At 37.9% G+C, this 26987-nt stretch overlaps 1 protein-coding gene across 5 annotated transcripts in view; it reads right to left on the bottom strand.

Annotated features, from left to right (window-relative positions):
• The window catches only part of COL24A1 (collagen type XXIV alpha 1 chain), a 377298-nt gene extending 359117 nt beyond the window's left edge, over positions 1 to 18181 (bottom strand). The window contains exons 1-4 of one of the 5 annotated variants that reach the window (XM_036890301.2): positions 17226 to 18181; positions 17022 to 17135; positions 16682 to 16812; positions 6938 to 7002 (exon numbers count right to left, since the gene is read on the bottom strand). In XM_036890301.2, the coding sequence (XP_036746196.2) occupies positions 6938 to 7002; positions 16682 to 16737 (121 nt within the window). In that variant the 5' untranslated portion in view covers positions 16738 to 16812; positions 17022 to 17135; positions 17226 to 18181. Of the gene's footprint in view, positions 1 to 6937; positions 7003 to 16681; positions 16813 to 17021 lie in introns of those variants that run through there. The other 4 variants (XM_057500388.1, XM_057500389.1, XM_036890300.2 and 1 more) reach the window with 4 other exon arrangements.
• Positions 18182 to 26987: the final 8806 nt, after the last annotated feature.

Consider the following 26987-nt stretch of genomic DNA (forward strand, 5'->3'; position numbering starts at 1 on the left):
TCATTCTTTTGCATGTAGCTGTTCAGTTTTGCCAACACCAGTTGTTGAAGAGGCTGTCATTTCCCCATTGAATATCCATGACTCCTTTACTGTGTATTAATTCACCATATATTCTTGGATTAATATCTGGGCTGTCTAGTCTGTTTCACTGGTCTATGGGTTTGTTCTTGTGCCAGTACCAAATTGTCTTGATTACTGTGGCTTTTATTAACAGGACATTTTAAATAACTTTATAACTTTATTACTGGGTTAAGATTTAAAGGAATAACTGAAAACATGGCAAATAACAGATATTTGTCTCTGCTTAGTCTTAAACTCTCACTAAAATGAGAATAAGGAAACATCATTTAAAACTACATTGGCAACAGGTACCAAAGGGAAAGGGACTGGGGAGGATGGTTGGTTAGGGAGGGATAAGGGGGGGGAGAAGAAGGGGGTATTAAGATTAGCAAGCATGGGGGGGGTGGGAGAAAGGGGAGGGCTGTACAACACAGAGAAGACAAGTAGTGATTCTGCAACATTTTGCTATGCTGATGGACAGTGACTGTAAAGGGGTTTATAGGGGGGACCTGGTATAGGGGAGAGCCTAGTAAACATAATATTTATCATGTAAGTGTAGATTAATGATAACAAAAAAAAAAAAAGCAGTTCCTGTGTGGTGACCTCCAATGAGTTCTACACAATCGTATAAAGGGCACATAAAAGTGTAGGCAAAGGGTCTGTTTGTGTTTATACAGAGGATCAAAGCCTAATTTGGCTACCCCGAAAATGAACTAAGATATGATATGAAAAAGAACTTCCAGCATCAGCACTCTCTGGAAGACTCATACCAGAAGATGATCATCAAAAAACCCCAACAAAGATCCACGCACTGCTATAGCTGTAGACACACTCATCCCACTGGTTCCTGGACTTGCCATGGGAATGAAGAAGGAGATATCTAAGCTGGCCTGTGCATACAGTAAAACAACAAATTTGACTGGATCTATACTGTTGGAACTCAACCAAGAATTAGGAGAAATGCAAATTGTAGCATTCCAAAATCTTACAACTACCGACTATCTACTGTTAAAAGAACATATGGGATGTGAACAGTCCCCAGGAATGGGTTGTTTTAATTTGTCTGATTTCTCTCAGACTGTTCAAGTTCAGTTGGACAATATCCACCATATCATAGATAAGTTTTCACAAATTCCTAAGGTGCCTAACTGGTTTTCTTGGTTTCACTGGAGATAGATGGTAATTACAGGTATGCTTTGGTTATGTAACTATACTCCTATTATGTCAATGTGTGTACGCAATTTAATTAGTAGTTTAAAACCTATACATGCTGAAGTTACTCTACAAGAAGACATGTCAAAGAAATAATCAATCTTCCCATGTTTTCTTCCTCCTGCTACTTCTATAGCTTTTCTCCTTCCTTCCTAATTACAACCCTTAAATAGAATTTGTGTGTCATATCGAATTTACCGAGTATCATAATTCTTCCAAGTGGTAAAGATACCTCAAGACAAATGCTGGGCATAGAAGCCACAGTGCATAAATATGCAAAGAAGTAAAAAGCTAACCTTTTCAAACAATAAGGCTTCTCTCTCACTTACCAACTTTACATTTCCCTGTATGGCCCCGGAAGATGACTGGTTAGCCAGAGACAGGTAAGATTCCTCAAGGGAGGAACAACCTAAGACAGGCACAGTCGCAGGGGGGCCATCAGGTGAGAAATTGGGGATCAACAGAGGTGAGGCTTAGAACCTCACACCCCTGTTCTGAGAGAACTCTTCTGCATCCGTGGATGTTTTATTGCCCTTGTCTAGCTTGGATTAATACATAGTCTACAGGCACACACCTGATCATCTACATTTGCTCTCTTACAACACTAAACTATGTTTTCTACCTTTATCTTGTATCTACCTACCACTTCAGCATTTTATTAAAAATAATAATAATAAAGAGAGAAATGTGGTATCCACATATAAATCAAGTATAAAAATCAAATGAATATTCATATTTGAACTGATTGTTTATAGTTCATAATGCATGAGCAAAACCAAAAGTTTCTGTGATGACTGCCCTTGTACTGTTCACCATGTAACTTATTCACTATGTAAGAATTTGTTCTCCATGTAGGAACTTGTTCATTATGCTTCAGAAGATTGGAGACTGATGAAAATTAGGCTTGGAGTGGCTTAATGATTGTGCATTGAGCATTGACTTCCCTGTACAGAATTTTATTGTTGTTAACAACCATTTGATCAATAAATACGCGAGATGCCCTCTCAAAAAAAAAAAAAAAAGTACACACTTCCAACTGTAAAATAAATAAGTAACCGGGATGTAATGTATAGCATAAGGAATATAGTCAAAATATTGTAACAACTTTGTATGGTGATAGCTGGTAGCTAGAATTATCATCTATATAAATGTTGAATCACTGTGTTGTACACCTGAAACTAATGTAATACTGTGTGTCAACTACCCTTCAATAAAAAATAATTATCTATAAAAAAAAAAAAGCAGCTACATTGGCAAAGTGAATGGGTAGAAGAGACAATAGTGGGAAAGAGATAAGAAAGTTCTGGAAGATGAAAAGCATATGAAGAAATTAGCAGAGCTGAAAAAACTGAACACTAAGGGCTTATAGGGGCAGGTGTTAATGACAGGTGGGCCAATTCCTATGGCAACATCCAGAAATGGCTCAAGAATTGAAGGCAACAAATCACTGAATTCAGGAGAGAGGCATGAGACGGGGGGAGGAGGGAAGAGTTTGAAAGTCTGTGTAAGAAGCTTTGAGACCACAACAGAAGATTAAAGCTTACTTATGTAGAAACATTAAATCAATCACAGCAGAAGATGGAGGAGTAGCACCATAGTAAGAACAAAGGGGTTCAGCTAAAATTTACATACTAAATGTTAAAATAGCAGCCCCTTGTCTTCTGCAAGAACCTCTTCATATCACTTAACTCTAATAACTGGGGCAACCAGGATTGTATTCTACAAGTAAGATATTGGAGAATTCTTCTCTAAACTGCACAGACTTAGACATTTGTGGTTCAACAACAAGATGGTCAGCTAAGTTTCTACCTTATCACCCTCTATGTAAAATACACTAGTTAATAAGCCTGACCATGCAGAGTTTCCAAGCATATTTTTAGTGCCTTGCTTTACAATGATAGCACAGGTAGTACAGACTTCTATAGAACTTTTCCAATGTAAAAGACCAAAACAAACAAAAATGTGTAGGAAAAAAAAGAAAACTGCAGAGCAAAAGAAAAGTTCAAAAAAAGTATTCTTTAGAGAGATAACAGTAGATATTACATCAAATAAAGAAGACCAAGATACTTTTTTTTTAAATAAATGATTTGAGTGAGAAAGCTCTTAAGAATGTAAATACAGCAGAAACAAAATTTTGAATGTTTGGAATAGTGATTAATGAAAATCTAATATAAAATAGAATAGAAAACAAAGATGTAAAATAGGAGCTAAAAATAAGGAAATAAGGAGCTCAATCCAGGAGATCTAAGAGCTGACCAGCAGAATTTGCAGGAAGAAGAAATAAATGTATCAGAAAGAACAGAGGAAATTCCCAAAAAATGAAAGATGTTTCCTCAATGAAAGGGCCTACTGAGTGCCCAGCACAATATCAAAAAAGGCCTGTACCAACAATAGACAATCCTAAGCATGTAGAGGGAAAAATTAAAAGATCATATATAATCAACTAATATAGAATATCAGATTCTTTAACTGTAAGCCAGAAGACTATAGATGAAAGCCTTTAAAATTCTGACAGAACACTATTTATATAAAATTCTATATCCACCCAACTACCCTCAAGCATATGGGTGAATGAAATAAACACATTCTCAAAGATGCAATTTTGCAAAAGAGTTTACCACCTAAGTACACATTCTCAGGATGCTACTGGATGACATGCTCCTCAAGTAAGCAAACGGATAATGAAAAAGGACAATGTAAGTTCTACAGCACTGGATCTAATACAGGTAAAATACATCAACTCTACAGGAAACTTAGAAAACTCCCAGCCACAGTAGAACTCAAGAATTTAGCTGCTTGAAGGAATATCTCCAAGGGGGGAAAATACAATGGTTAGAGTATTTGGTGTATTTATTAAAAAATATTTTTAAGGAGTTTTGGAATCCTTTTGGAGTATATGAGATGAATAAGTGATAGTGACATGGAAAACATAGCAAACAAAAAAAGGAGGCAATCTTGTAATACTGTACAGGAAAGGAAATATAAATGTACATGACTCAGTGGTTAAAAAAATACACACATGGTCAAAAGGGAAATTATAAATATTAACAAAATATTTTGAAAGAACTATATTGAGAGGATACAAAAAGGGGAAAAGGGGGTATAGGATAGTATAAAAATGTTAAATCTTCATTATCAAAAATAGGGAGTCAATACAATATACACTATTAAGAAATATTGGGGTTAAATATGGTTAGCACCAAAAGAAGGTGCTAAAAGAGTTTGGGTAGAGGGCTGCAGCAGTAGGTAGATCAAGGGATACTGTTTTTTTGTGATGTTCTGTTGTACAACCTGACTTTTAAACTATGTACTTACATTACTTTGATACTTCTAAATTTTGAAAACACCCATAAGCACAAATATATTTATTACTGAGAAGTCTAATTTGGGATAAGCTCTAGCTCAAATAACATATTTGGCAGCATCAAGGTCCCCAATGATATTGGTGGTCATTATAAAATCTCAATTTCCATTAAAATAATCTAATCTCCTGATTAGATGTTATATTATTATATTTTACCAACTTAACAAAAAAAATCTACTTTAAGAAAAAGTGGTTCTAAGTTTCTGATAACATACTACTACTTTCATTTCTTTTCTGTACTCAAAAGTATAAAATTTTCTAAACTCAAGAGGTTTTTAAAAATCTTTACCTTTGTTAAGAACTCACAGCAAAATTTCATAGTTATAGGAAGGTTAAAAATTACAATGTTCATCCTGAAATAAAGGAGCACACTTTGTATTCTGTAAGTAAAATCTTAAGGCTGAGAGATAGATATTATTTTTTTCATTTACTCCTTTCATTGGTTCTGAATTAAGAAAACTTCATAAATATTCAGTTTTCCATGTATTTTTCTTTGCCTAGGTTTTTAATATTTTGTGATACATTTTATAATTATGAAACTCATCACCCCCATGGATGGCAACTACGAAGCAAGAGGATAGATAGTGGAAAGAGTTTTTTTGCTTGTTTGTTTTGGGGTATTTTTTGGCTTTTCTGTCATCAGATATCGACCAACCTATATCCAAGCCTTAGCTATTTGAGCCTGGGTAAGTCCGTTCTTTGAGCCTTAGTTTTCTCATCTCTAATACCTATTCAGCAGGTTCATTATAGAGATTAGCATATCTGTAAAGTTTCAGCTACCAACAGGACACACAGTTTGTATTTAATTAATAAGGGCATTTCTCCTTCTCTTCTTTATTTTCTCTGGTCCAAGAAGCTTAATTTTAGAGAATTTGTAGACTCTGCAGTCAAAATACCTAAGTTCAACTTTTGGTTCTTCTGTGTAATAGCCTGTAACACTGGGGCAGTTACTTATTCTTCTTCATTTGGGTTTCAGCAATTCTATCATGGGCATAATTATAAAAATTCTGGGATGAACTAGTGGTGAAAAAATATGTATTCTACCAGCACAGTGACTAGTACACAATTAGTTCCTAGAAACTGTAACAGTAATAACAAAAAATAGAGATTATTTTTGCTTTGAGTAGCCAAGAAGAGGAGAAAAACTAAGTAACAGAAATGACTCCGTCAAAAATAGCATTTCATGAAGTTGCACGTGACTGTGGCCTAATTTAACAATTTCTCCATAAAAGGGAAATAGAAAATGCCTTCTAAGATACGTTTTAACTCACCTACGTGCTATTTGACAGAATACTTACCTATGTCCACCTGTTAGTTTGGACAGTCTGATACAGTATCACCCCTTCTTTTGTGCCCTCTCTCTACCTACATGTATTTCATTTACTTGTTTTTGTTTACTTGCCTTTTTCTTACTATTATTTGGTTGATTGAACAAATTGACAAGTAACTCGCTGAACTGGTCACTGGACTGCAAACTGGTATGTCAGAATGGATAATTTGGCAGCCCTGCTTGATATAAGGCAGAGGAGAAAAAAAACTGGGGCCATGGTGATATTGTCTATAGATCCAGCAAAGTTCAGGGCTTTCTTTCTCTGACTGTTTTTGTATGACCTTTGACAAATGCACTTTTTTTTTAAATTTGTGGCCAGAGACATTATCTTATTCATATTTCAATCACTGGCAATTAGGATATTATGTGGCAAACAGAAGATACTTTAAAAATGTTTAATAATTGAATACATTAAGGGAATATGGGTATATATAGGTTTCTTGAAACTGTTGCCATACTACCAGGGCAATTAGCTAGCAAACAAAAACAGAACAAAACATTGAACTATTTTCCAGACCTCTTCATTTGAATTAAACAAAATCCAAACTTACTTGTATGCAAATTTTATTTTGTTTCTTAATGATGAAAATCTAGAGGGAACATTTAGTATATGCTTGTGTTGTTTCAAGAAGTGCAAAGGTAATTCAGTCACAGTCTGCCACCCCCAAGAACTCCCACTTGAAATGAAGTCACAAGCAAAGCCTTTTTGCTGCACAAAACTTCCCTTTTATAAAGAGTTTGCTTAAAAATGTAAGCAATTCTACAGATGGAAGATCTGAGTAATTTCTTAAAAGGTCATATTTCCCCCAAAAATTGGGTTCCTCATCCTTACAGTCTCATTGTACTGGGTAGAATTTGTTACTATTTAATGCTGAATTTAAGGTTATGATAGCTTTCAAGTCATGTACGTTTTCTGTCGGGAAGCAGAATTTTTATAAAAGCAAGTAAGTAACAAGATAATTCTTTCTTACCTTGTTCTTGAGCATGACCAGCACCCCCTGCCACACATAGCACAATGAAATGAAGAAGTAGTTTCCTAAGGAAAAAAAACAATTGGGAAAAACTTAATTGGACATTTAGAACCTATAAATCATAAAATCCAAGTTGAACTCTAGTGCATGATTAATAATTAAACTATTATTTTAAATTAACACAGTACTTTAACATTCATATTAAGAGCAAGGGCTCTGAATTTAAGTTCCAGCTTTACCACTTAGTATGTGACTTGGGCACATGTTTTATCATTCTATGCTGCTTTCTTCATCTGTTAACTCTTATCTCATAGGTTTTTTGAAATTAACTGATAAATTTCATAAAAAGCACACAAAACAGTACCTGGCACATAAAAAGCGCTCAATAAATATGAACTACTGTAGGTGATCTTTTTCTTACTATTAATATTATTATTAGAGGTGGTATTGGTATTATACTTCTTATTGTTAACACTATATGTTAACGCAATGTATAGTTACTTAACCATGAGATCATAAATTGATGGAACCAGTGAACTGTTTAAATGGAATTTTTATATGTAAAAACCTTTTGACTATTCAAATCACTTGTACTAGATTCATAATGCTTTAGTTCTAAAAAAGTAGCATTGGCCTGTAGATGTCAACATTGAATATTTTGATTCATAGTCATTGTGAGCACAATACACAGTCACTGTAAATCAAAATGCTCATATATATTGATTAGCTAAGTAAAAATATTTTGGTTTTGGGGTTTTTTTTAGAAAAACCAAACTTAACAGATCTTATTGAATAGTCTTCACAGTTAGCTGTGTCTATCTCCCAAGTGAAAATCACGAGATAATTTCAAAAAGTTATGGTGAGCATACTGAAAACAATATTACCTAATTCTTGCTAATATAAACCTGATTCTGTTTTTTATTCTAGCCCAGGGACTCCCCAAATAACATGTCTGTAAAATACAGTTCTGCAAGGAATGATTATAGAGCCCTCCAAAAATCATTTTTCTCTTTTTATTAAGTTCTTGATATACTAGTTTTAATTGGTATATTTTCTATTTATTATCAATAGTAATTTGTTTTTACCTTTTTCAAGTAGTACAAGAGCATCTTAATGTAAGACAGATGATCTTTTACAAAGTAGTCAACAATATAAAATTATACTATTCTCTTTGTCCTAATGGAAATATCATTCATATTAAAATGGCATTAACCATTTTTAGTAAGTGAATATTGCACATTCTATGGTCATTTGATAGAATACTTAAGAACTGTCATTAACTTTACAAACCAGTCAGCTAAATGATTACAGATACTTCAACTAATACATCAAAGACATGAACCATATATTTTAATGAAGCTCATAAATCATTCCCCACATATGGTGTCATTCATTTAGAACAATGGTTCTGAGAAGTTGATTTGACAGAGAACCACCTGAGGTGGATTCTGGGCCTTGCTGTAGAGATTTATGCTTCATAAACTTGGAGTATATCCTCAGGATGCAAACATTTTTGACTAGGGAATTCTAATACAGATTTTACACCAAACTCAGAAAAAAACAATTAGAACACATACTATTTATACTTATATTGTGCTTAAAATTCACTTAAATATTATTTTACCTAAATCACTGCCTTGCCTCAGGGGCACTGCCTCCAGGCAAGTTCACTCTGGATTGGTGAGACCAAATAACAACAACTGAACTTGGGGGTAAAAGGGTTTATACCAAGCTTTATTCTGGTGGCAGGTCCAGTGCTGGAATCCCATCTGTCTCTGACAAGTTCACAATCTGTCTCCCTCTCTACCTCTAGGCAGAGTTCTTTCTATAGTAACAGGGACAATAACGGCTCATTGCCAACGGGTGTGTACACAGTAGGCCAATTACATCATCAAGTAGTTTAGGGTCAGGTGAGAATTCTGGCCATAGAAACTTGCATTTTCCCTACAATCACATATATTTAACTTTATGACATAAGATTATTTGACCCTCTCCTTTTTTTAATCCTGTTCTACTGTTCTGTATCAATGGTTCTCAAACTTTAGTGTGCCTCAGAATCACCTGAAGGGCCTGTGAAAGATTACTGGGCTCCACCCTGAGAGTTTATGACTCACTAAGCCTGGGTTGGGCTGGAGAATTCGCATTTATAACAAGTTTCCAGGCAATGCCTGTGCTGCTGATGTGGGGATCACATTCTGAGGACCACTGATCTGGCCACGCTCAAGAGATGAGGTAAGCACTACATATTTTGGATCTGTTTTTTATGTTAGCTGCTCCTTTTTACCTTAGAATCATCTGGGGAGATTTTTAAACTACTGATACTGATAGCCCTCTTCATCCCTACCTCCAGATATTCTGATTTCGATTTGTCTGAGGTATCAGGATTTTTTAAACATTTCCCGGATGATTCTAATGTGCAAACAAGTTGAGGACCACCATGCAAGATGAAAAACATTTCTCTGGGTTCTTAGGATGGTTCCCAATGTGATCTAAAGTTTGAGTAAAAGGAGGCTTTTTTCCTTTCAAATTTATATTTTCAACAAATAACTGGCAAGACATAAATCAGTGAGATTAGAAAACAGATCTGGATTACAGTTACTGAGAAGAGTACATCAGAATTGTGCTGTTGTAGCATAAAATGGAATGTGAAAGGAAGCACATCTCATGTGCCCAAGGTAATTTGGCTCATTAGAGCTCAGAAACTATCCAACAGGCACTTTTCCATTCAAAATACAGCTAACTAATAAAAAATACAGCAACCAGCACTATTCACTTAGCAATCCAGCCAATTCACAGACTTCCCCAATGACCTCAGGGGAGAAAAATAGAAAATAAAGTTATTTCTAGACATGTTAACAAGTCTATTCCTGGCATAAGGCAGGAAAACCTGAACACATCAAACATCTCTTAGCCAGGTGGTTTTAAGGATTATGACAAATCAGTTGAGCCATACCTTATGTAAGTGGACCTATGTACTAAAGCTGGTGACTAACATGGAGGAAGAGATCGATGACTGAAATAGAGATTTTCTTCCTCTTTTTATAATTACGTTCAAAACTAATAACCAACCAAGGAAGAATAGGAGAAATCATCTTACTTCCCAGATGTTCAAGGCTTTTTCATTCAGCTCCAACCTTTTTTTAACAATTTGGATCCGCTACATGCACCCCACAGCTCCAGCCATACCACACCATGCTGGTCAGACTTGTAAGTGTGTGAAATGGCTTCTCAGTCTCCATCTGTCAGAATCTTAAAGCCTAATTTGAGCAACTTCTGCTTCATGAAGTTTTCCATCATTTCTAAAGAGGACTGGATCTTTCATCCCTGTACTCTTCATGCTTTACTTGTGACTTTATTATAGCCTGAGTGTGTTCTACTTTTATGATTGGTTAGTAAGTAAATATCTGAGCAAGTAATATGTCTTCACCTTTCATCCATTTCCTAACATGAAATTGACACCTAATAATATTTTTTAACTGAAAAGGAATAACAATAGTATCTCCTAATGACTGAGGAATTCAATTCTTCCCTATGGAACAAATTATTTTAACACTTGAGAAAAGTAAAGTAAAATAAGGGTACTATAGTTGGATGTCTAAAGAGAAAGTTTTTTTTTAATCTGCTATGGTAGAGTAAAGCTTCTTCTTTTTAAAAATTTTAACTGTTTTTCTCATCTCTGAAGTGAGAAAGCAGAGAATACATCAAGCTAAATTGATGTAAGTTTAATGAAGAGCCAAACTCCATTCAAAACTAATGAATCTAAACTTTCTGGGAAATGCCTAATGGGTTGTGTGGACAAAGTGAAGGTTCCTGTGGCCAGGATTCTCACCTGGCCCTGGTTGGCTAGTTCACTACACATGTGTGGGCAATATGTCATTATTGACTATGTTAAGAGCTCTGCCCAGTGCTCTGGGCAACACACTGGCGGGGCTGCAAAGCTGCAGGAGAGCAGAGATGAGACTGAAGTGATGGCAGCGCCCAGGACAGAGACTGAGACGGCTGCGGGAGCAGAGAGGTTTAGAGGCAGAGATGGCTTGCTGCATGCAGACTTGCTCTAAATGAATAGGATTCTGGTGATTGACCTGCCACTGTGGGAATAAAGTTGGGTATAACCCTTTCACCCCAAGAACGTTTTATTGTCATTTCTTTGGTCACTTGAATCCATAGTGAACTTGCCCGGGGCAGACACCCATTGACAAGACAGGTTGGCTTGCTTATTTCTTTGGTTTTGCCACCCCCCATATTACATTTACTACACATTTCCTTAGTAAAGAAAAAATATCACATTTCCATGTTAGCAGTAGATGATAGAGCTCCCAAGGGCAGCAGCTGCGCTTTGTGTCTCCCTGTGCTGTGCAGTTAGTTAGTGATCAGACATGCTGGAGTCCTTGAGTAAGTTAGAATTAAGGCTGTAGTAAGTTGTTGGGGAGAAAACAACCATGGTTAATTAGAAAATAACACTAGACTGGCAGTCAAAAAAAACTAATCCTAATTCTAATGTGTGGGATCTTTCAATTTTCTGAATCTTAGCTGAGTCATATGTTATGTTTCCAAATACAAAACCCTGAAATCTATGTGTTTGGTGGGATCCTATTAGTATACTAGCATTAGAGGACAAAGATAAAATTACTTAGCAAGATGTTATAAATCTCTATGTATAGAGGGCATGTTTAACCACAAATCTGGGAAGGTCTTCCTACAGTTTTGACTAATACTCTTTTAATTAAGTAACCTAATATAGCTTGCTAATTTGTTTATATATTTAGTTTACTCTAACAAAAATACTAGTGTATTACATATGAATATTTTTCAAATATTCGAAGCATGTCTGGCTTTGTTTACTTTTTCCTAAGTCTAGACAGTATATCCCTAATATAAAGTATCAAAAGTACATATACTCAGACATTTAACAAATTCAGATCATTTCTAAAAGAAGTCAACAATATGTAACAAACACTCAATAAAGGCTCAGGAAATACAATCCATGTGTGGAGAAATGGGAGTTCCTATAACCAGGATCCTCACCTAACCCTAAACTACTTGATGATATAATTGACCTACTGCTAAGGCTAAGGCTTCCACACTCATAGGCAATGAGATATTGACTGAGTCACTATATAAAGAGCTCTGACCAGTGGTCTGGGTGGGTACAGAGGCAGAGGTGGATTACAGACCAACAGACTGCTCAATGCAAACTTGATTCTAGTGTTCAACCTACCATCATAAGAATAATCTGGGTATAAACCCTTTTACCCCAAGAACTTTCTGTTGTCATTTCTCAGTCTCACCAAATCCATAGTGAACTTGCCCAGGACTGAAACCCTCAGGCAAGACACCATGATATTAATATCTGAGGACATCCATCAAAATATCAAATACTATGTGCCTGGTCTGCTAGCCATATTTTTAATTTTATTTAAGCCACTGTTAAAACATAACCAAACATGTGAGGGGAAAGGCCTAATGGGAATCAGTCAGGAAATAGATATCCAAAGACTATACTCAAAACATTTAGGAACTAATATCCATCCCAGACATCTTCCCTAAATAATTCTAAGAGTTATTCAACTTTCTCTTTATCTGGAGGGTCTAAGTTACTTTAGTGGAATCCCAGACATGTTTTTGTTTAGGGTTCCCATGAAACCCTCAAGTAACATGATGCATGTCAGGCTACTGATGCTTGTGCCTACATAGATTCAATTTATAATAGTAAGAAGGACTTGTAAAATATTGGGAATAGGAAACTTTTTTTCTTAGTGAGTTGATAATTTTCATTTAAATCAACTGGAAAGGGTGAACTTATCTGAAAAACACACACCTATGATATACATGAGTAATTTCAATATTTACAAGCCAAAAACTTCTCTAAGTCATAATAGCTTATAAATTTTTACTCTTTATTAGCTAAGATCCAGAAATAGTAAAATTTCTGTCCTTTGTTCCCCAAATAACTGAAAAACAGGTCTTATCCCAGCAGTAAGGATAAAGTTGGACGAGTCAGGGAGTAAAGTGTTGTCATTAACTTACAAAACAATGAATTTCTTAGACTATCAATTCAAGTCAACAGGTGCTTGTATAACTAATGCACTGTGAAGCACACCAGAGCTTTTGGTTGAATTCCAAGCATGCAGGCAATTCATGAAGCGCAAGGGAGATAAATGCTTAAGGAGTTTAAGTGATCAAAAGGCCCTGAATCCAGTCACTACAGGGAAGAAAAATATATCTAATCTGTCCTCATAATACCACAGAAATCATTAAACTGATTGGCGCCTAGCCTAACAAAGTTCCTTTCACACACTACTATTAAAGATTTTTAAATAAGTGAATAAATCAGCCAATTTTCAGTCAATAAGACTATCAGGTGATTTTGAGTTTCAACATATAACTTCTCTAGTATCTTCTACTTGTACACTAATTCCAAGATCAAGAAATCAGGTCATCCTAACCTCCATTTATTAAGGTAAGTAACCTGGTTCAAAGGCCTTTCATAATCTATTCCCCACTTATTTCTCCAGAACCAGCCCTGGGCTCTCCTCCCTAGAATGTATGCTCCAACCAACTTCATTTCTCTCAGGCCCTCAAATGCACTGTGCTGTCTCTGAGCTTTTACTGTTTTCTCTCTCTCTGGCAAGTTCCATGCCTTTTCCACTTAGGTCTCAGTCTAGATTTCATTTCCTTTGGTCAGTCTTTCCTTCTAGTATTACCCTTCCCTGTACTCCCCACCTACCCAGGACTGTAAGGTGTTCTCCTCTATACATCCATATCTCATTTTGCTATTCTTAGCTGTTTCATTTTCTGTTTCCTATACTACACTGGGTACACTGGGAGGACAGCAGTTGTGTTTTTGTCTTGCTTGACTCTTGTATCCCTCTAACTAGAACCATGCTGGGCACATAGTTGGAGCTCCATAAACATTTGTTGAATAAATGAATGAATGAACAATAAGTAAATGAATGACTTATTTAGAATAATGCTAGCCTTTTATGAGAATGAAAATGAAATGGTCTACACTTCTCACTCAGTTACAAATTCTACTATAGTAGTAAATAACTACTATAAAGCATGCCAAGGAAACTAGCACAGCTATTGTAATTCCCATAAATACAATTTTATTTTTCTCCTGAAACTTCACAGATTACCAAGCAAAATGTCTGAACAACATTCAAAATTACTCCCCATAAATTACAGTTCTCCTCCCTAAGACATGAGTTTATTTTAAACTTCTAGTTAAACACAGAGAAAACTAAGCAACTTTAAAAAATAGAATTTCATGCCAGCTAGGAAATAGATCTTTATATCCAAAACTCCCACCCCACCCCCTTGGTTACGGAAACCCTTTAATTACCACAATTGCCTGCCTGGAAAGCTTTCTGATAATATGTTAAATCAATGTATCTAATGTTGACTTTTGGGTTAATTTCCTTTTATTAATTCCACAAAGTCACACTAGATACCTATCTAAAAGCAACCTATGAAATAAAATGTCTTTAAAGATACAGTTTTAAAACAGAGAATGTTTTGGGGTGACTAATCAGAATGGTGATTTTAAAAAACTGCCCCTGCTTTTACAAAATATTACCACAAAAGAATGGTGGAAAATTAAAACCTTAGGGTGCTTCTCCCAAGTCCCCTCCCTATATGTTTGGTAGCATCTTTTCTTCTTCTTCAACTGAAGAACACAGAATTCTTTATAAAAATTGTTTTTTGAGAAACAATTTTCTCAGCTCAGTCAGTAACTACCTTTTCCCCACTTTGTATGTGTGTTTGGAGTTGTGAGGGGCTGCAATCTGATGTGACCTTGAATTACCCTTAATTCTCTGCAGCCTAACCCCACTGGCAACTGACTGGATACCCAAGGAGGCTGCAAAGCCTCTGGCAAAGAGGCCCTCTGGGAGGCCGAGGGAGAAAAGCCTCTTCACCCAGGATCTGCCACCAACCCCAGGGCCTCTCCACAGGGTTCTTTTCCCATTGCACTAGTGTAATTTTTCCTCCGAAGTTCCTCGGTGTAATCCATTCTGTTTGGTTCTTCTGCCTCCCTCCGCCCAATCATCTGGACCCAATTTACAAACCCCAAACTGCCCAAGAATTTATGCAGGGCCTTTTCTGGGAGAGTCTGGAAGGGAAGTGTAAACCAGACCAGACATTGGCCAGGAGCAGAAGATCTGCTTTAATCCTCGAGGTTGGTCACAGTTATCAAGGGCAACGTCAGGCAGCTGCCAGGCCTTGCTCAGTGGCGAAAGGAAAGCCCTAGGGTGAAAGCTGTCAGGGAAGGCAAGAACGGCACAAGGATGAACGAGAGAGCTGCGGTCAGACAGGAGGTAGATGGCCTCGCCCAGCCTCTCCTGGTGGCTCTGGACCTGCGGGGTCCCATTCCACCATTCCATGTGCTTGGAATCAAAAGGAAGACGCGCCCAGTCCCACGGGATTGGCCATGCCCCCCAAGTCCCGCTTTCCAGGTGGATCTACGCAGAGGCGTTTTATCAAGAAAAGTGACAGGAAGCCTGCCTGGGAACCCGGTGCAACCTGCGTTAGCCTCTGTGGGGAAGGTAACCAGCAGAACCTGACCATTTCTCGGCCTGGATCTCCATAACCCCCGGCACCTCGCGGCTTGCACGGGCTTGGAGAGGTTGCTAATCTCCTCCTCACTGATTCACCCCGATGCTGGCGCGTGAGGAGGTGTTTGTTTGTCGGTGGGGAAAGCCAGCTTCCAGGGCTTCCAGGGGTCGGAGGACAGAGCTCGCGAGCCCCATCCAGGCTCGGCTGCACACGGCTGGGAAGCACATGTTCATAAAAACACTGCCACAAGGCGGTCTTTCTCCGCATCCCGCCTGCGCCTGCCTTTATTTGGCACGGTCCGCACTGCCCCCTGTCCTCCTACGAGTAGCCTTGCGGCAGAGATAGACACAGCCACTTTCCTCCCTCTCGTCCCGGGAACAGAAACAAACGTGCGTTACCTACTGACCTTTTGCAACGGGACAAGGGCAGCCAGCCAAGACCATGCACCCCGCCCCCATCCAGGCTCTTTTCTCAGTGAGGGGTGGGAGCAGGTACAGCGCCCAGAGAGGCGTCGGGGAGCTAGTCGAAGCCGCAGCCAACCCTCCCGGGGAGGAGCGGCCCCGCCCCCCGCGACCGGTCCTTTCCCCTGTGACTTGCTGGCGATCAGAGAGCAATCTAGACCCCAGACAGGCAGCACGTTTATTAGCCTCCTGAAAGACAGGAGGCGACTGCCTCTGAGTCGCGTGGATCTAGTAGCGTCCTGATGCCTGAGGTCCTGCGGGCACCCTCTCCCTCATCTAGCAACCCCGTCCCACGCCTGTGCCGAGCGCATAGCCAGGGGGCCGCCAGCGCCAGGAGTCCCCAGGCTGGACGCGCAGACCCTCACCCAGGGCCCTGAGGGAGGAGAGGCAAGGAGCGCGCGGACGGCGGGAGCCCGGGCAGGCGTCCGAGCCCGCTCCGGAGCCGCGGGAGCCGCTGCCGCCGGCGTCGGGACACACGCCAGCTAGCTTTTCCTCCCGAGCCGCAGGATCTCTTTAGTACAAACTGTCTGAAAAACCCATTGGCAGGGGGCTTCCTTTCAAACACGGTATTGTACAAATTGAGGAGACAAGAAGAGGGTGCCACGGCTGCTCACAGGCTCCCACCTTCAAAAAGTGCCAAGGAGCGAGATCACAGGTCTCCAACTGCATCAGCGGTCGGGCGGGCGGGAAGGGAGCTTGTTCTAACCCCGGCGGGTGGGTTACTTACGTTTTTGCCGTGCGGGAGACCTTTCCACGCCTTGTCCTGTGGGCTCCTAAATGCATTTGTATGCATTTGTCCCTGCAGCGAAGCGCTAACGGAAAACAGAAGCCAGCTCCGAACTGCTAAGGCTACAGGTACTGTCCATGAAAAAAAGGGGGAAAAAATCACGTGAAAACGATGCTCTAAAACCACCCCCACCACCACAACAAAGGGAGGGGGGTATAGAAGGGGGAGAGGCGCAGCGCCCGCAGGGTAGACGACTAGGCTTCCTAACTCCCAGGCTCGGTAACCGACGAGCCGGGGGAGAGTGCTCCCGCGGGAGGGCGGGCGAGGAGGGAGACCTCACTGGCAGGCGGCGGGACGCCGGCAGCTGCTGGAGCTCGGCCGCGGGCGCAGCGCTCGAGTTCACTTGCGGTTCAAAGGCGACTCTGTGACTCCAGTGGAGTCCTCTGCCTTGGGCCTGGGAGGAGAGAGCGGTAGGGGCTGGGGGGAGGAAGTCCTCGGAAACAACCCGCGCCGGAACATTTGTCAGACAAGCGCACACACCCACTTCGGAAATCTACTCCGCGCGAGGGGGCCGGTGGCAACTGCAGGCGCTCAGCGTTGACTACAGCCGGCAGCTTCGCCTGGAAGGAGAGGAGCCAAGCACATCAGGCCGGTGTTAAATTTCACCGCGCACCGACTTGCAGTGACATCACCAAACTCTGCGCACACCTCCCCCTCCGCCCCGCATCCGTCCCCCCGCGCCGCGCCCAGCTCCAGCGCCCGGGTCCGCAAGCCCCCGGGCTCGCGGGGCCCCGGGTGCGCACGCAGCCGCCCGGCGCCGCCCCGACGCTCTTGCTTCCCACGCCGCGCTCCCGCCGCACTCAGAGGCTAGTAGGTGGCTAGCAGCCTTCCTTCGTGGAAGTGTCGGTGTACCGTTCCCTCTCCAGCAGTCCCCAATTTGATGTTCTCCTCTTGCATGTTTCCCAACCCCAATCTTTTTGGCTGGCCTCTTCACACGCACCTTTTGAAACCTCACTCAGCTCGTCGGGAGTCCTTCACTCTCCTCGACTTGCTTTTCTTGCAGTGATGCTTGCAGCCTAAGTCACAGTACAAACTGACGACGACGCTTCTCATGGCTACCTTTCCTCCCCTTCACTCGTTCCTTCCCTTTCTACTGATGTTTCTCTACCGTGATCCACGTTTCTGCTTTCTGCAGATTTAACAACCATGTATTAATGGTCTGCACGTAGGCATCCTAAGAACATGCTAACAGACCAGGGCCTTACCAATTTGAATACCTTCTCCAATGTTTGTAACAAATTTCTTTTTCTATATAAGCCCCGATATCCCAACAGCCTTTTCTTACTGAGAAGTCCACCTTACAATCTTTGCAAAAACAAGAGTTCTGGTTTTATCTTCCCTATTAATAAGACTGAAAATTCTAGGAGACCAGGGACCTACTATCTTGATCCCCTTGTATTTTCAGCACCTAAAATACTACTGGGCATGTCTGTTTAATGAATGACTACTGAATACCACTGAATATCATTTATCTAAGTTTTCCTTGTCTATTCTGAATACAGTCTACAGCTAACGACCAATCCACATACTGAAACCATCCCACATTACAAACATATTATAACGATTAAAGTTACCGTGGATGCAAATGATTGATGTGACCCTTGGAATTTGGGAAGCTTTTTCCTCCAAGAAAAATTTGGGGTAATTTTTTTCTCCAAGAATATAGAATTTAATTCATCTTCCTCTCCCTTAATTTGTCAACTTTTATTGAATTAATTTTAGATTTACATAAAAGTTACAAAAATAGTACAGAAGTTCCTGTGTTCCCTTCAGCTGACTTCCTTTAAAGCTAGTATCTTCTATAACCACAGTACAATTATCAAAACCAGGAAATTAACACTGATACAATACTATTAACTAACTTATAGGGCTTTTACAGATTTTGTCAGTTTTCTCAAATGTCCTTTGTCTGGCCCAGGTTCCTCCACTAGGTTTAGTTAGTTAATTAGTAAAGAGTGTTTAAATGGTTTTGTCATATCTTCTTAGTTTCCTCCCATCTGTGGAAGGTCCTGTCTTTTGTCTTTAATGAATTTGACACTTTTGAAGAACTCTGGTCAGTCATTTTATAGAAGGTCTGTTAATTTGGATTTGTGTGACGTATTTTCATGATTACATTCAGGTTATATTATATATTTTCAGCATAAATACCACTAAAGAGATATATCTTTCTCAGGGCATCATATTGGGTATACATAATGTTGATGTATCTTATTACTAGTAATGTTAATTTTGATCACTCAGTTAAGTTGCCTCCTGTCAGATGTAGCCACTGTAAAATCCCACTCTTCCCCACCAGTTTTTGTAACAAATAGCCACAACTTTCTGGAATCATCCTAGAAATCCAGGGCTGAGGGAAAAAAGTTGTTTTTAAATAGCCTTAAGCTACAAACCATTTTTGACTACTGGCCAACTAAAGGAGAGGTAATTTGGTTTGGTGGAAAGAATAGATAAGAATTTAGGAGTAACTCACCTAACCTTTGTCTCCATTCTCCCATCAATTACTTAACAATTAAAAACATAATTTTTCTATTTACAGTATTGAGTCTGAATATTTGAATGCTGTGTAAAATGGAGTTACTATTAAAATGTATCTCAGATTCTTTGGGTATAACATTTACTAGTTAGGGTTAATAGATCCCTTATCATGCAGAAAATGCCAAAGGGTACACATATCCTCAAGTAGAGTATATTTGTTTGCTGGAGAGGACTTGTTTGCTCAGTAAAAAGTAAGCAATGTAAGGTTTAAATGGAATACACTTTTTAGGATGGTAGAGATTAGTATAGATTTAATTGATCAAGACAGTTAATCAGAGACCTTGGACATAGCTGGGCCTCAAAAAGTGAAGAGGATTTACATAGGTGGAGAGGAGAAAGACAGTATGCTTCAAAGCAGAGTAGAAGACTAACAGCAGATGGATGAGAGGAAGATATGGAGTCGTGTAAATTAAGAGGAAAAGGAGGAGATTCACTAGCTTGGGTTAAACACTGAAGGCAAACTATGGAAGTCCCTGAATGCCAGGATTAGGGTTCACTCAGTCATTCAATAAACCTTTTTATCATGTTACAATGTGCCAGGAACTCTTCTAGGCACTGAGTTACATCATTGAACAAAATGCATGAAAATTCTTCCCTTTGTAGAGATTCCATTCTATTTAAGATTCACCTATAGGAATCTAATTGAAGAATTTCAAAATGATAAGTGATTATATTCCAAATTCCCATTTTAAGCAGATTGGTCACCAGATGCCAAGATTGAAAAGAGAAAAAGTTGAAGGATAAGTTAAGTGTAGGTGTTGAAATATAAAAGTATATTGAACTAACTATGAGAGGAATGATAGAAAAGCTCAAGAGAATCATTGCTACAAAATGTTAAGAAGATTTGGTAACTGGTTAGATTGAGAAGGGAGGAAATACAGATGAAATTTTACATCTGAATGTTAAGATATTATGCTATTGGCCAACATCAAAGGGAAGATGACTGATTCAGTTTGTGGCATTATGTCTGCAATTTTGGTAGGAAATCCTACTGGAATGATCCAAAGATATGTTGGATTTGAAAACTAGAAACTAGAAGACAGGCCAGAACTAGAGTTTTATGTTTCTTCATTATCTGCATAAAATGGTATTTGAAGCCTTAACAGTGGAGTCTATTTTCAAATATAGGAATAATGAAATGGAGAACAGAAAGCATGGACATAAACTTAAGCTACAGAAAGCCAGGAGAAATAATACAGAATATAAGTAGACATAACAAAAAGCAGATAGCACTATTAAATAATAGTAAAGGGGCTAAAAACATAGCAAATAATTCATAATGCTTACTATGCATGTTTTACAAATAATAAGTCATCTTATTCTCTTAATCAATACTATTAAGTAGGTACTATTTATTATCCTTATAATACAGAGGAGGAAATGAAGGCAGAAAAAGATGAGTTAAATTGCCTGAGATCACAAACTTGTAATTGAGATTTAAACCCATGCAGACTGACTCTGGAGAAAGTGGATACTCTCAATAATTCCTCCCTTCCACTTTTCCTTCCTTCCTAATTCCCCTCTTCCCACCTTCACTCACTCTCTCCCTCCCTCCCTTTTTCTCAGAAGAAAAGAATTTTAAGACAAGAGTTATTGAAATAGAATACAACCTTCTGATACAGATCCTCATGAGGGTATCAGATTCAGCATATACAACAACACGGGTGGACCTAGAGGGTATAACACTAAGTGAAATAAGTCAGACAGAGAAAGACAAATACTGCACGATTCCACTTATACGTGAAATCTAAAAAACAACACAAATGAACAAACAGAACAAAACAGAAACAGACTCACAGATACAGGAAACAAACTGTTGGTTGCCAGAAGGGGGCAGATGAAATAGATGAAGGGGATTAAGAGGTACAACCTTCCAGTTATAAAATAAGTAAGTCATGGGGTTGTAATATACAGCATAGAGAATATAGTCAATAATATTATAATAACTTTGATGGTGGATGGTAACTAGACTTATAGTGGGAATCATTTCATAATGCATAAAAATATCAAATCACTATGATGAAACCTAAAACTAATATGATATTGTATGTCACTTATATTTCAATGTTTTTAAGAAATAAAAATGTTATTTCTATGAGGAAATTGGGCTCAAATGGAGGTAGGACGAGAACCCAAATCTCTGATTCTACAGCTTTGCCTCTTTACCTCAAGAACATAATAGGTCCAAACATTTCCCCCCCCACCAGCTGGTAAAATACATCCACTGAAATGTCAGAGCTGCCTACGTCCCATCCCTCTTTTTCACCTCTGAAAATGGCATTACCAAATCATTCCCTGGGACATCTTGACAAAGGATGTAGTGTGAACTGGAAGTTAGGGAAGATGTTCTTTGGCAAGCAGAACTGGCGATAATACTGTGGGTAGAGGAGGGAGCAAGATTTGTGTGCTAAGTAGTACAAGAGATGGTGTTTTGTGGTGGAGGCAGAAGTACAAATTTAAGGAAATCAGGATGAGGTGGGCAAAGAAGACATGGCGGTCTCCTTTTAAGATTTTTTTCTTGCATCTTGCAATGACAAAAATAATTTAGTCTACTGGGATCAGTCAGAAGAGAAGTGTGTATGTCTCATTCACTGAAAGACCAAAGTAGACAAACAACTCTAATAAAAACTCATACATGAAGCATCAGCAGAAATAATAATAAAGATCCCAATTTCTGTGAAGCTTTTGTTTAAAAAGTACAACTTATAAAGTACCTTTAGGAACAAATGCCCAATTAGGTAAATCATTAATTAGCCATTGCTTGAAAATACTTTGAAGTGGAAGAAGACAACTCACCAATGAATAGCATGATCACTTGCATTCTATTTCCCTCTTTTTTGGCAACTAGAAATGCTAGAATTAGTTCATATCAGTTGGAAATGATCACCCTAGGAATGATCTTAAGGGTTAGGAAGAGAAACCCATTTAAAGTGTCTTCATTCTTCGTTTTGGCCTTTTAATTTAATTGTACATGTGTATTTACAATCCCTTTGGAAAACTGGTGACTAATGTGGAAAACAGCCAGGCAATGCTGTTGTCAGAAAAGTAAAGATTACATGAAAGATTAAGGAGCTTTTGTGATATAAAGGAACACAAGTACCACTGGATGATGATTTATGATTTCGTGAAAACCTTTACTGTATCTGAAGTCTTTAAAAAAAAAAAGATACTGCATATAATGAAGGTGACATTTCAAAACTCTAGAAAGGAAGATCTGCTTTACAAATAGTGTTGAAACAATTAGTCTTCAGGGGAAAATAAACCTTCCTCCACCTCATGTACACACCAAAATAAGTTCAAAATACATTAATAGGCTATAGAAATATTACACTCTGTGAAGATTTAGAAATACCCATGTGTAAAAATGTATCTTCTTTAGAATTGGGGAAGATTACTCATAGTTATTAATGTATTTATTAATGTATTTATCAAATAATTATTGAACAGCAATAGGTTTCCAACATTAAGAACTGGAGTGCTCATCAGGCAGACATGACTGCTCTCGAGGACAGAAAAACAGGCCTGGTAGAAGTATGATTTAAATTATCCAAGTGTGAAATAAAAAAGAAATAACAAATGTCACACAACATAAAACAGAGACAAATGAAAACTTGAAGAAAATATTTGCAGTACAAAGCAGACAATATCTTTTTATAGAACATTTTATGTTGAAATCATTACTGATATAAAAAGTTATAAAACATAGTGTGAAGAATTTCCAAATACCCTTCGCCCTGTGGTACCCAAATGCTAACATTTTACCATGTTGACTCTATCATATTCTCCTTCTTTCTCCTTCTCTTTCTCTGTTTCCCTCTCCTTCTCTCCCTCTTTCTCCCCCAATCGTCTGAAACATGGCAGACATTAAACCACTTTACCCCTAAACAATTCAGTGTGTATTTCCTAAAAACAAAGATTTCTCTTCCACAACCCCAGTTCAGTTATCAAAATCAGGAAATTAATATTGATTCTTTAATTTGTAGACCTATTCAGTTTTCACCAATTATATCAGTAGCAAACTCTAGAATTTTTTTCCTACCTCAGGATCACATGTTGAGTATCACACTTATTATTTTTAAATTTGGAACCGTTCCTCAGGGTGACAAACATCTCATTTACCCAAATTCTAGCATAGAAAATGCTGTGTCCTCAGAACCCTGCTCAGTTTCAGGAAAACCAGGATAGTTTCAAAGCATTCAGGTTAAATTTTTTTTTTCAGTTTGGTATTATATCAATATATTTAAAACATAAAGATTTCTTATAAATTAACAAGAAGGATGAATACAGAAATGTAGAAAAATGGGTAAAGGGAACATGCAATTTACACAGGAAGAAGTAAGATTGGTCCAAAACATATTAAAATATTTAACCAACACAAGAAATGCAAATTAAAACAATAAACTCCCATTTTTTAAAAAAGCAAATGGCAAAGATATTCAAAGAAAGTATAACATTCAGTGTTGATGAGGGTAGTGTGAAGTTGGTACTTTTATATCATTTGGAGGATTGTAAATAGGTATAGAGGGAAATTTGCCAAAACAGATTCAAACCATTAAATATACTATATTTCTTTATATATAGTGATTTTGATTCTGGAAATGTATCGTAAGGAAATAATAATCAGATTTTCCCATGAAAATGTATGTTTGAAGGTGATCATTGCAAATATATATTATTGTATTTCTAAATAAACAAATTATGGTATATCCATATAATGTAATATTATCTAACAAAGAAAACAATATTTTCAAGGATATTTCCCAATATGGAAAAAAATTGTTCAAATATTTTCAGTGGAAAAACAGGATTAGAAACTACATACAGTGCATGGGGGTGTGTATAGTTACTAAATTATGTATCCTAGAATAAAGACTAAAGAGAAATATACCAAAATATTAATAGAAGCACAAAAATGATTTCTGGATGTTGAAATTATCGATGATGATTTAAATTTTATCCTTTATTTTTTATTTTTCCATTTCTGTTTTTTACAATAAATATGAATTATTTACATAAATCAGAAAAGAACTAATAAAAGTTTCAAGATTGAGGGAAATAGTTGGATTGGACTCCTGAGAGGCATGTGGATGGTCTGGAATAACTAAAATGAAGAATATGCTAGGGAATAAGCAAAAGGATATAATAAATGGATTAAAGTGAGTTTGTATAGCTAGGGAAAGAAAGATCCATAAATGAACTGGACTCTAGGAAAACCAAATATGTAGTGAAATACATACACACTTGTATAGTCATGTTGGGGGAAAACTCTGCTTTCAAATGTGATGTTGCTAGTTTGTTCTAGAAAACCTCCCTATGATTTTTCCTCCATAACATCCTAAGCAAGCTGGAGCACTTTACTGGAATGGTCTTCCAGAAAGGGTATAATTTATATTTAAAATTATAAAATAACAGGTTTACATGCCTCTACCCAGAAATGAATTTAGTGGTTTTCATATTCAGTGCTTCTCATATCAATTTTCTACTAACTAGAAATTAATTTTTCAAAGTCATGTAGTGTAAGGGGAAAGGTTATTGTTTTGCTAATGTAAAGGATAAGATGAATGAAGTAGACTGCAGGGAACGCAGAGGTGAAATCATTGCACAGCAGCTGTAAATATTTGCTTGCATACCTATGGTCTCTTTTTTAGATGGTGACAAAGAGGCTGAGGTAAGATTGGAGTAAGGGCAAAAATTTTAGGTTTCAATTTCAAATTTTATGCAGATTATGATATATACTTTCCCTGTAAACACATACAAATAATAGTTTCAATTTGGAAGTATTAAAGGATCAAATAAGATGTCTTGCTTCTCTCACATTTCATTCTATCTTTGGTTCTTTCATAATAAGGTTTATTTCCCCCATTTATAATCAGCACTGTCATTTCCCAACAGTTTATGTTGGGTGTTTGGTATATTTTACTGACAAGAGTACTCATACAAAACACTGCAGACTTTAACAGAGAACCTGATTTATAGAAAGCAGCAATGCAATAGCATCATCACAAGTCAGACAAGAACTGGTTGTGGATGGTCATCTGCCTGTGATGGTGCACAAGAATTCCAATACATACTAATGATTCTCTATTAGCACTATCAGTTAAAACTCTTCTCATCTTACTGATTGCATTACAAGATTTAATATGGAACATTTCTATTTCATCTTTTACAACAATTTCAAAGTGAATAAAGCCCCCACGCTTTTTCAAAAAAGGGAAAACAAATGGTAAGACTATTGTCTGAGGTATAGAAGTGGAAGAAAGGTTTCCATATTTTGGAAAAAGATTCTTGCAACAATAGTGGAAATATTATGAAAGATCATAGAAGTATCTGTTTTTCCAGGGAAGAGGAGGAAAACATGATTTGCCCCAGGCCAGTCTCTGAAATTAATAAGGAAGGAACAAATGCCTACAGATCCTGTCACATGATTGCAAGTCCTGGCATACATTAGAAAGTGGACATCCATTTCTGCCAAAGTAAAATCTTTATCAAAGTTTGATTAGTCCCATAAGCGGTAAAAAAGCATTGTGAATATTTTAGCATGTATATAGAGTTCAACCAACAATATTCAAAATTATTATGATGCCAAGATTGCTTGGATTCTGCACAGAGGATATCTAAGGGGCAGGTGGATGCTTATTTTCAGGTATTTTCATTGCTGTAAAGACTTTGAGGAGCAAAGTGAAGCAGAAGCATGAAGACAAGGAAGGATTGATATTACCAAGCATTTCCATAATGGGCACAGTTCTAGATGCTTTAACACATCTTATTATAATCTTCTCAACCACCCAATGAAAAGACATTATTATATTCACTTTATAAGTAAAAAACTGAGGCTCTGAAGGGTTAGTTTACTTCAAGGTCACACAGCTAATAAATGGTAGAGCTGTATGGAACCCTGGCCCAGTTCCATCAAATTTCAAAGTCCATGCTCTTTGGAATCGAGTGATCCTCAAATTTCAGTGTGCATATAAGTCATGAGTTGCTTTTTACAATTAAAGATTCCTGAGTCAAATGCCTAAAGATTCTGACTGAGTATGTCTGAGGTGGGGCGTAGGAATTTGCATTTTAAACAAGTCCTACAAGTGACTGTGGTGCACAGAGATTAGTGATCACATGTTAACATGTCAGCCGATTTTTGACTTAGTTACCAAACACAATACTTATCGATTGTCTGTGAAATCTCTTAATGAGTAAGTACTCTTGTTTATATGTACCTGAGCAGAATAATTGTGACTTAATTAAAATTCCATGTTTTAATATTGATTGAATGATGAATAACTAAAGAGTTGCATGGCTACCATGTATCAGACAATGTTCTAAGACCTCAGGTTATGAAAAAAATGGCATTATGACTACTCATAAGAAGCTTATAACCTGCTAGGGACAGAATCAAGTAAAAAAAAACTGGTATAGAAATGAGTAAAAATGGCAAGCATAACCAACTGGTGATACAGAGTGGTTGAGGAACAAAGGGGATAGTACACAATTCTATTGAGAGTTGAGTGAAAACATGCATAGCTCAGGTCTTTAAAAATGAATAGGTATTTGCCAAGTAGACAGTTCAAGCCAATGCAGGTGGAGGGGTCAGCATGGACAATATCATGTAGGTACAAAAGGCCCTGGCACTATGACCAGGGACCTGCAGTTGGAATGGCTAAAATGTAGAGATGAGGCTGAAAAGATTACATAAAAGCATCTCATAAAAGCATCT

Source organism: Manis pentadactyla, chromosome 4 (genome assembly GCF_030020395.1).
Source record: "Manis pentadactyla isolate mManPen7 chromosome 4, mManPen7.hap1, whole genome shotgun sequence".
In the NCBI taxonomy this organism is placed as follows: domain Eukaryota; kingdom Metazoa; phylum Chordata; class Mammalia; order Pholidota; family Manidae; genus Manis; species Manis pentadactyla.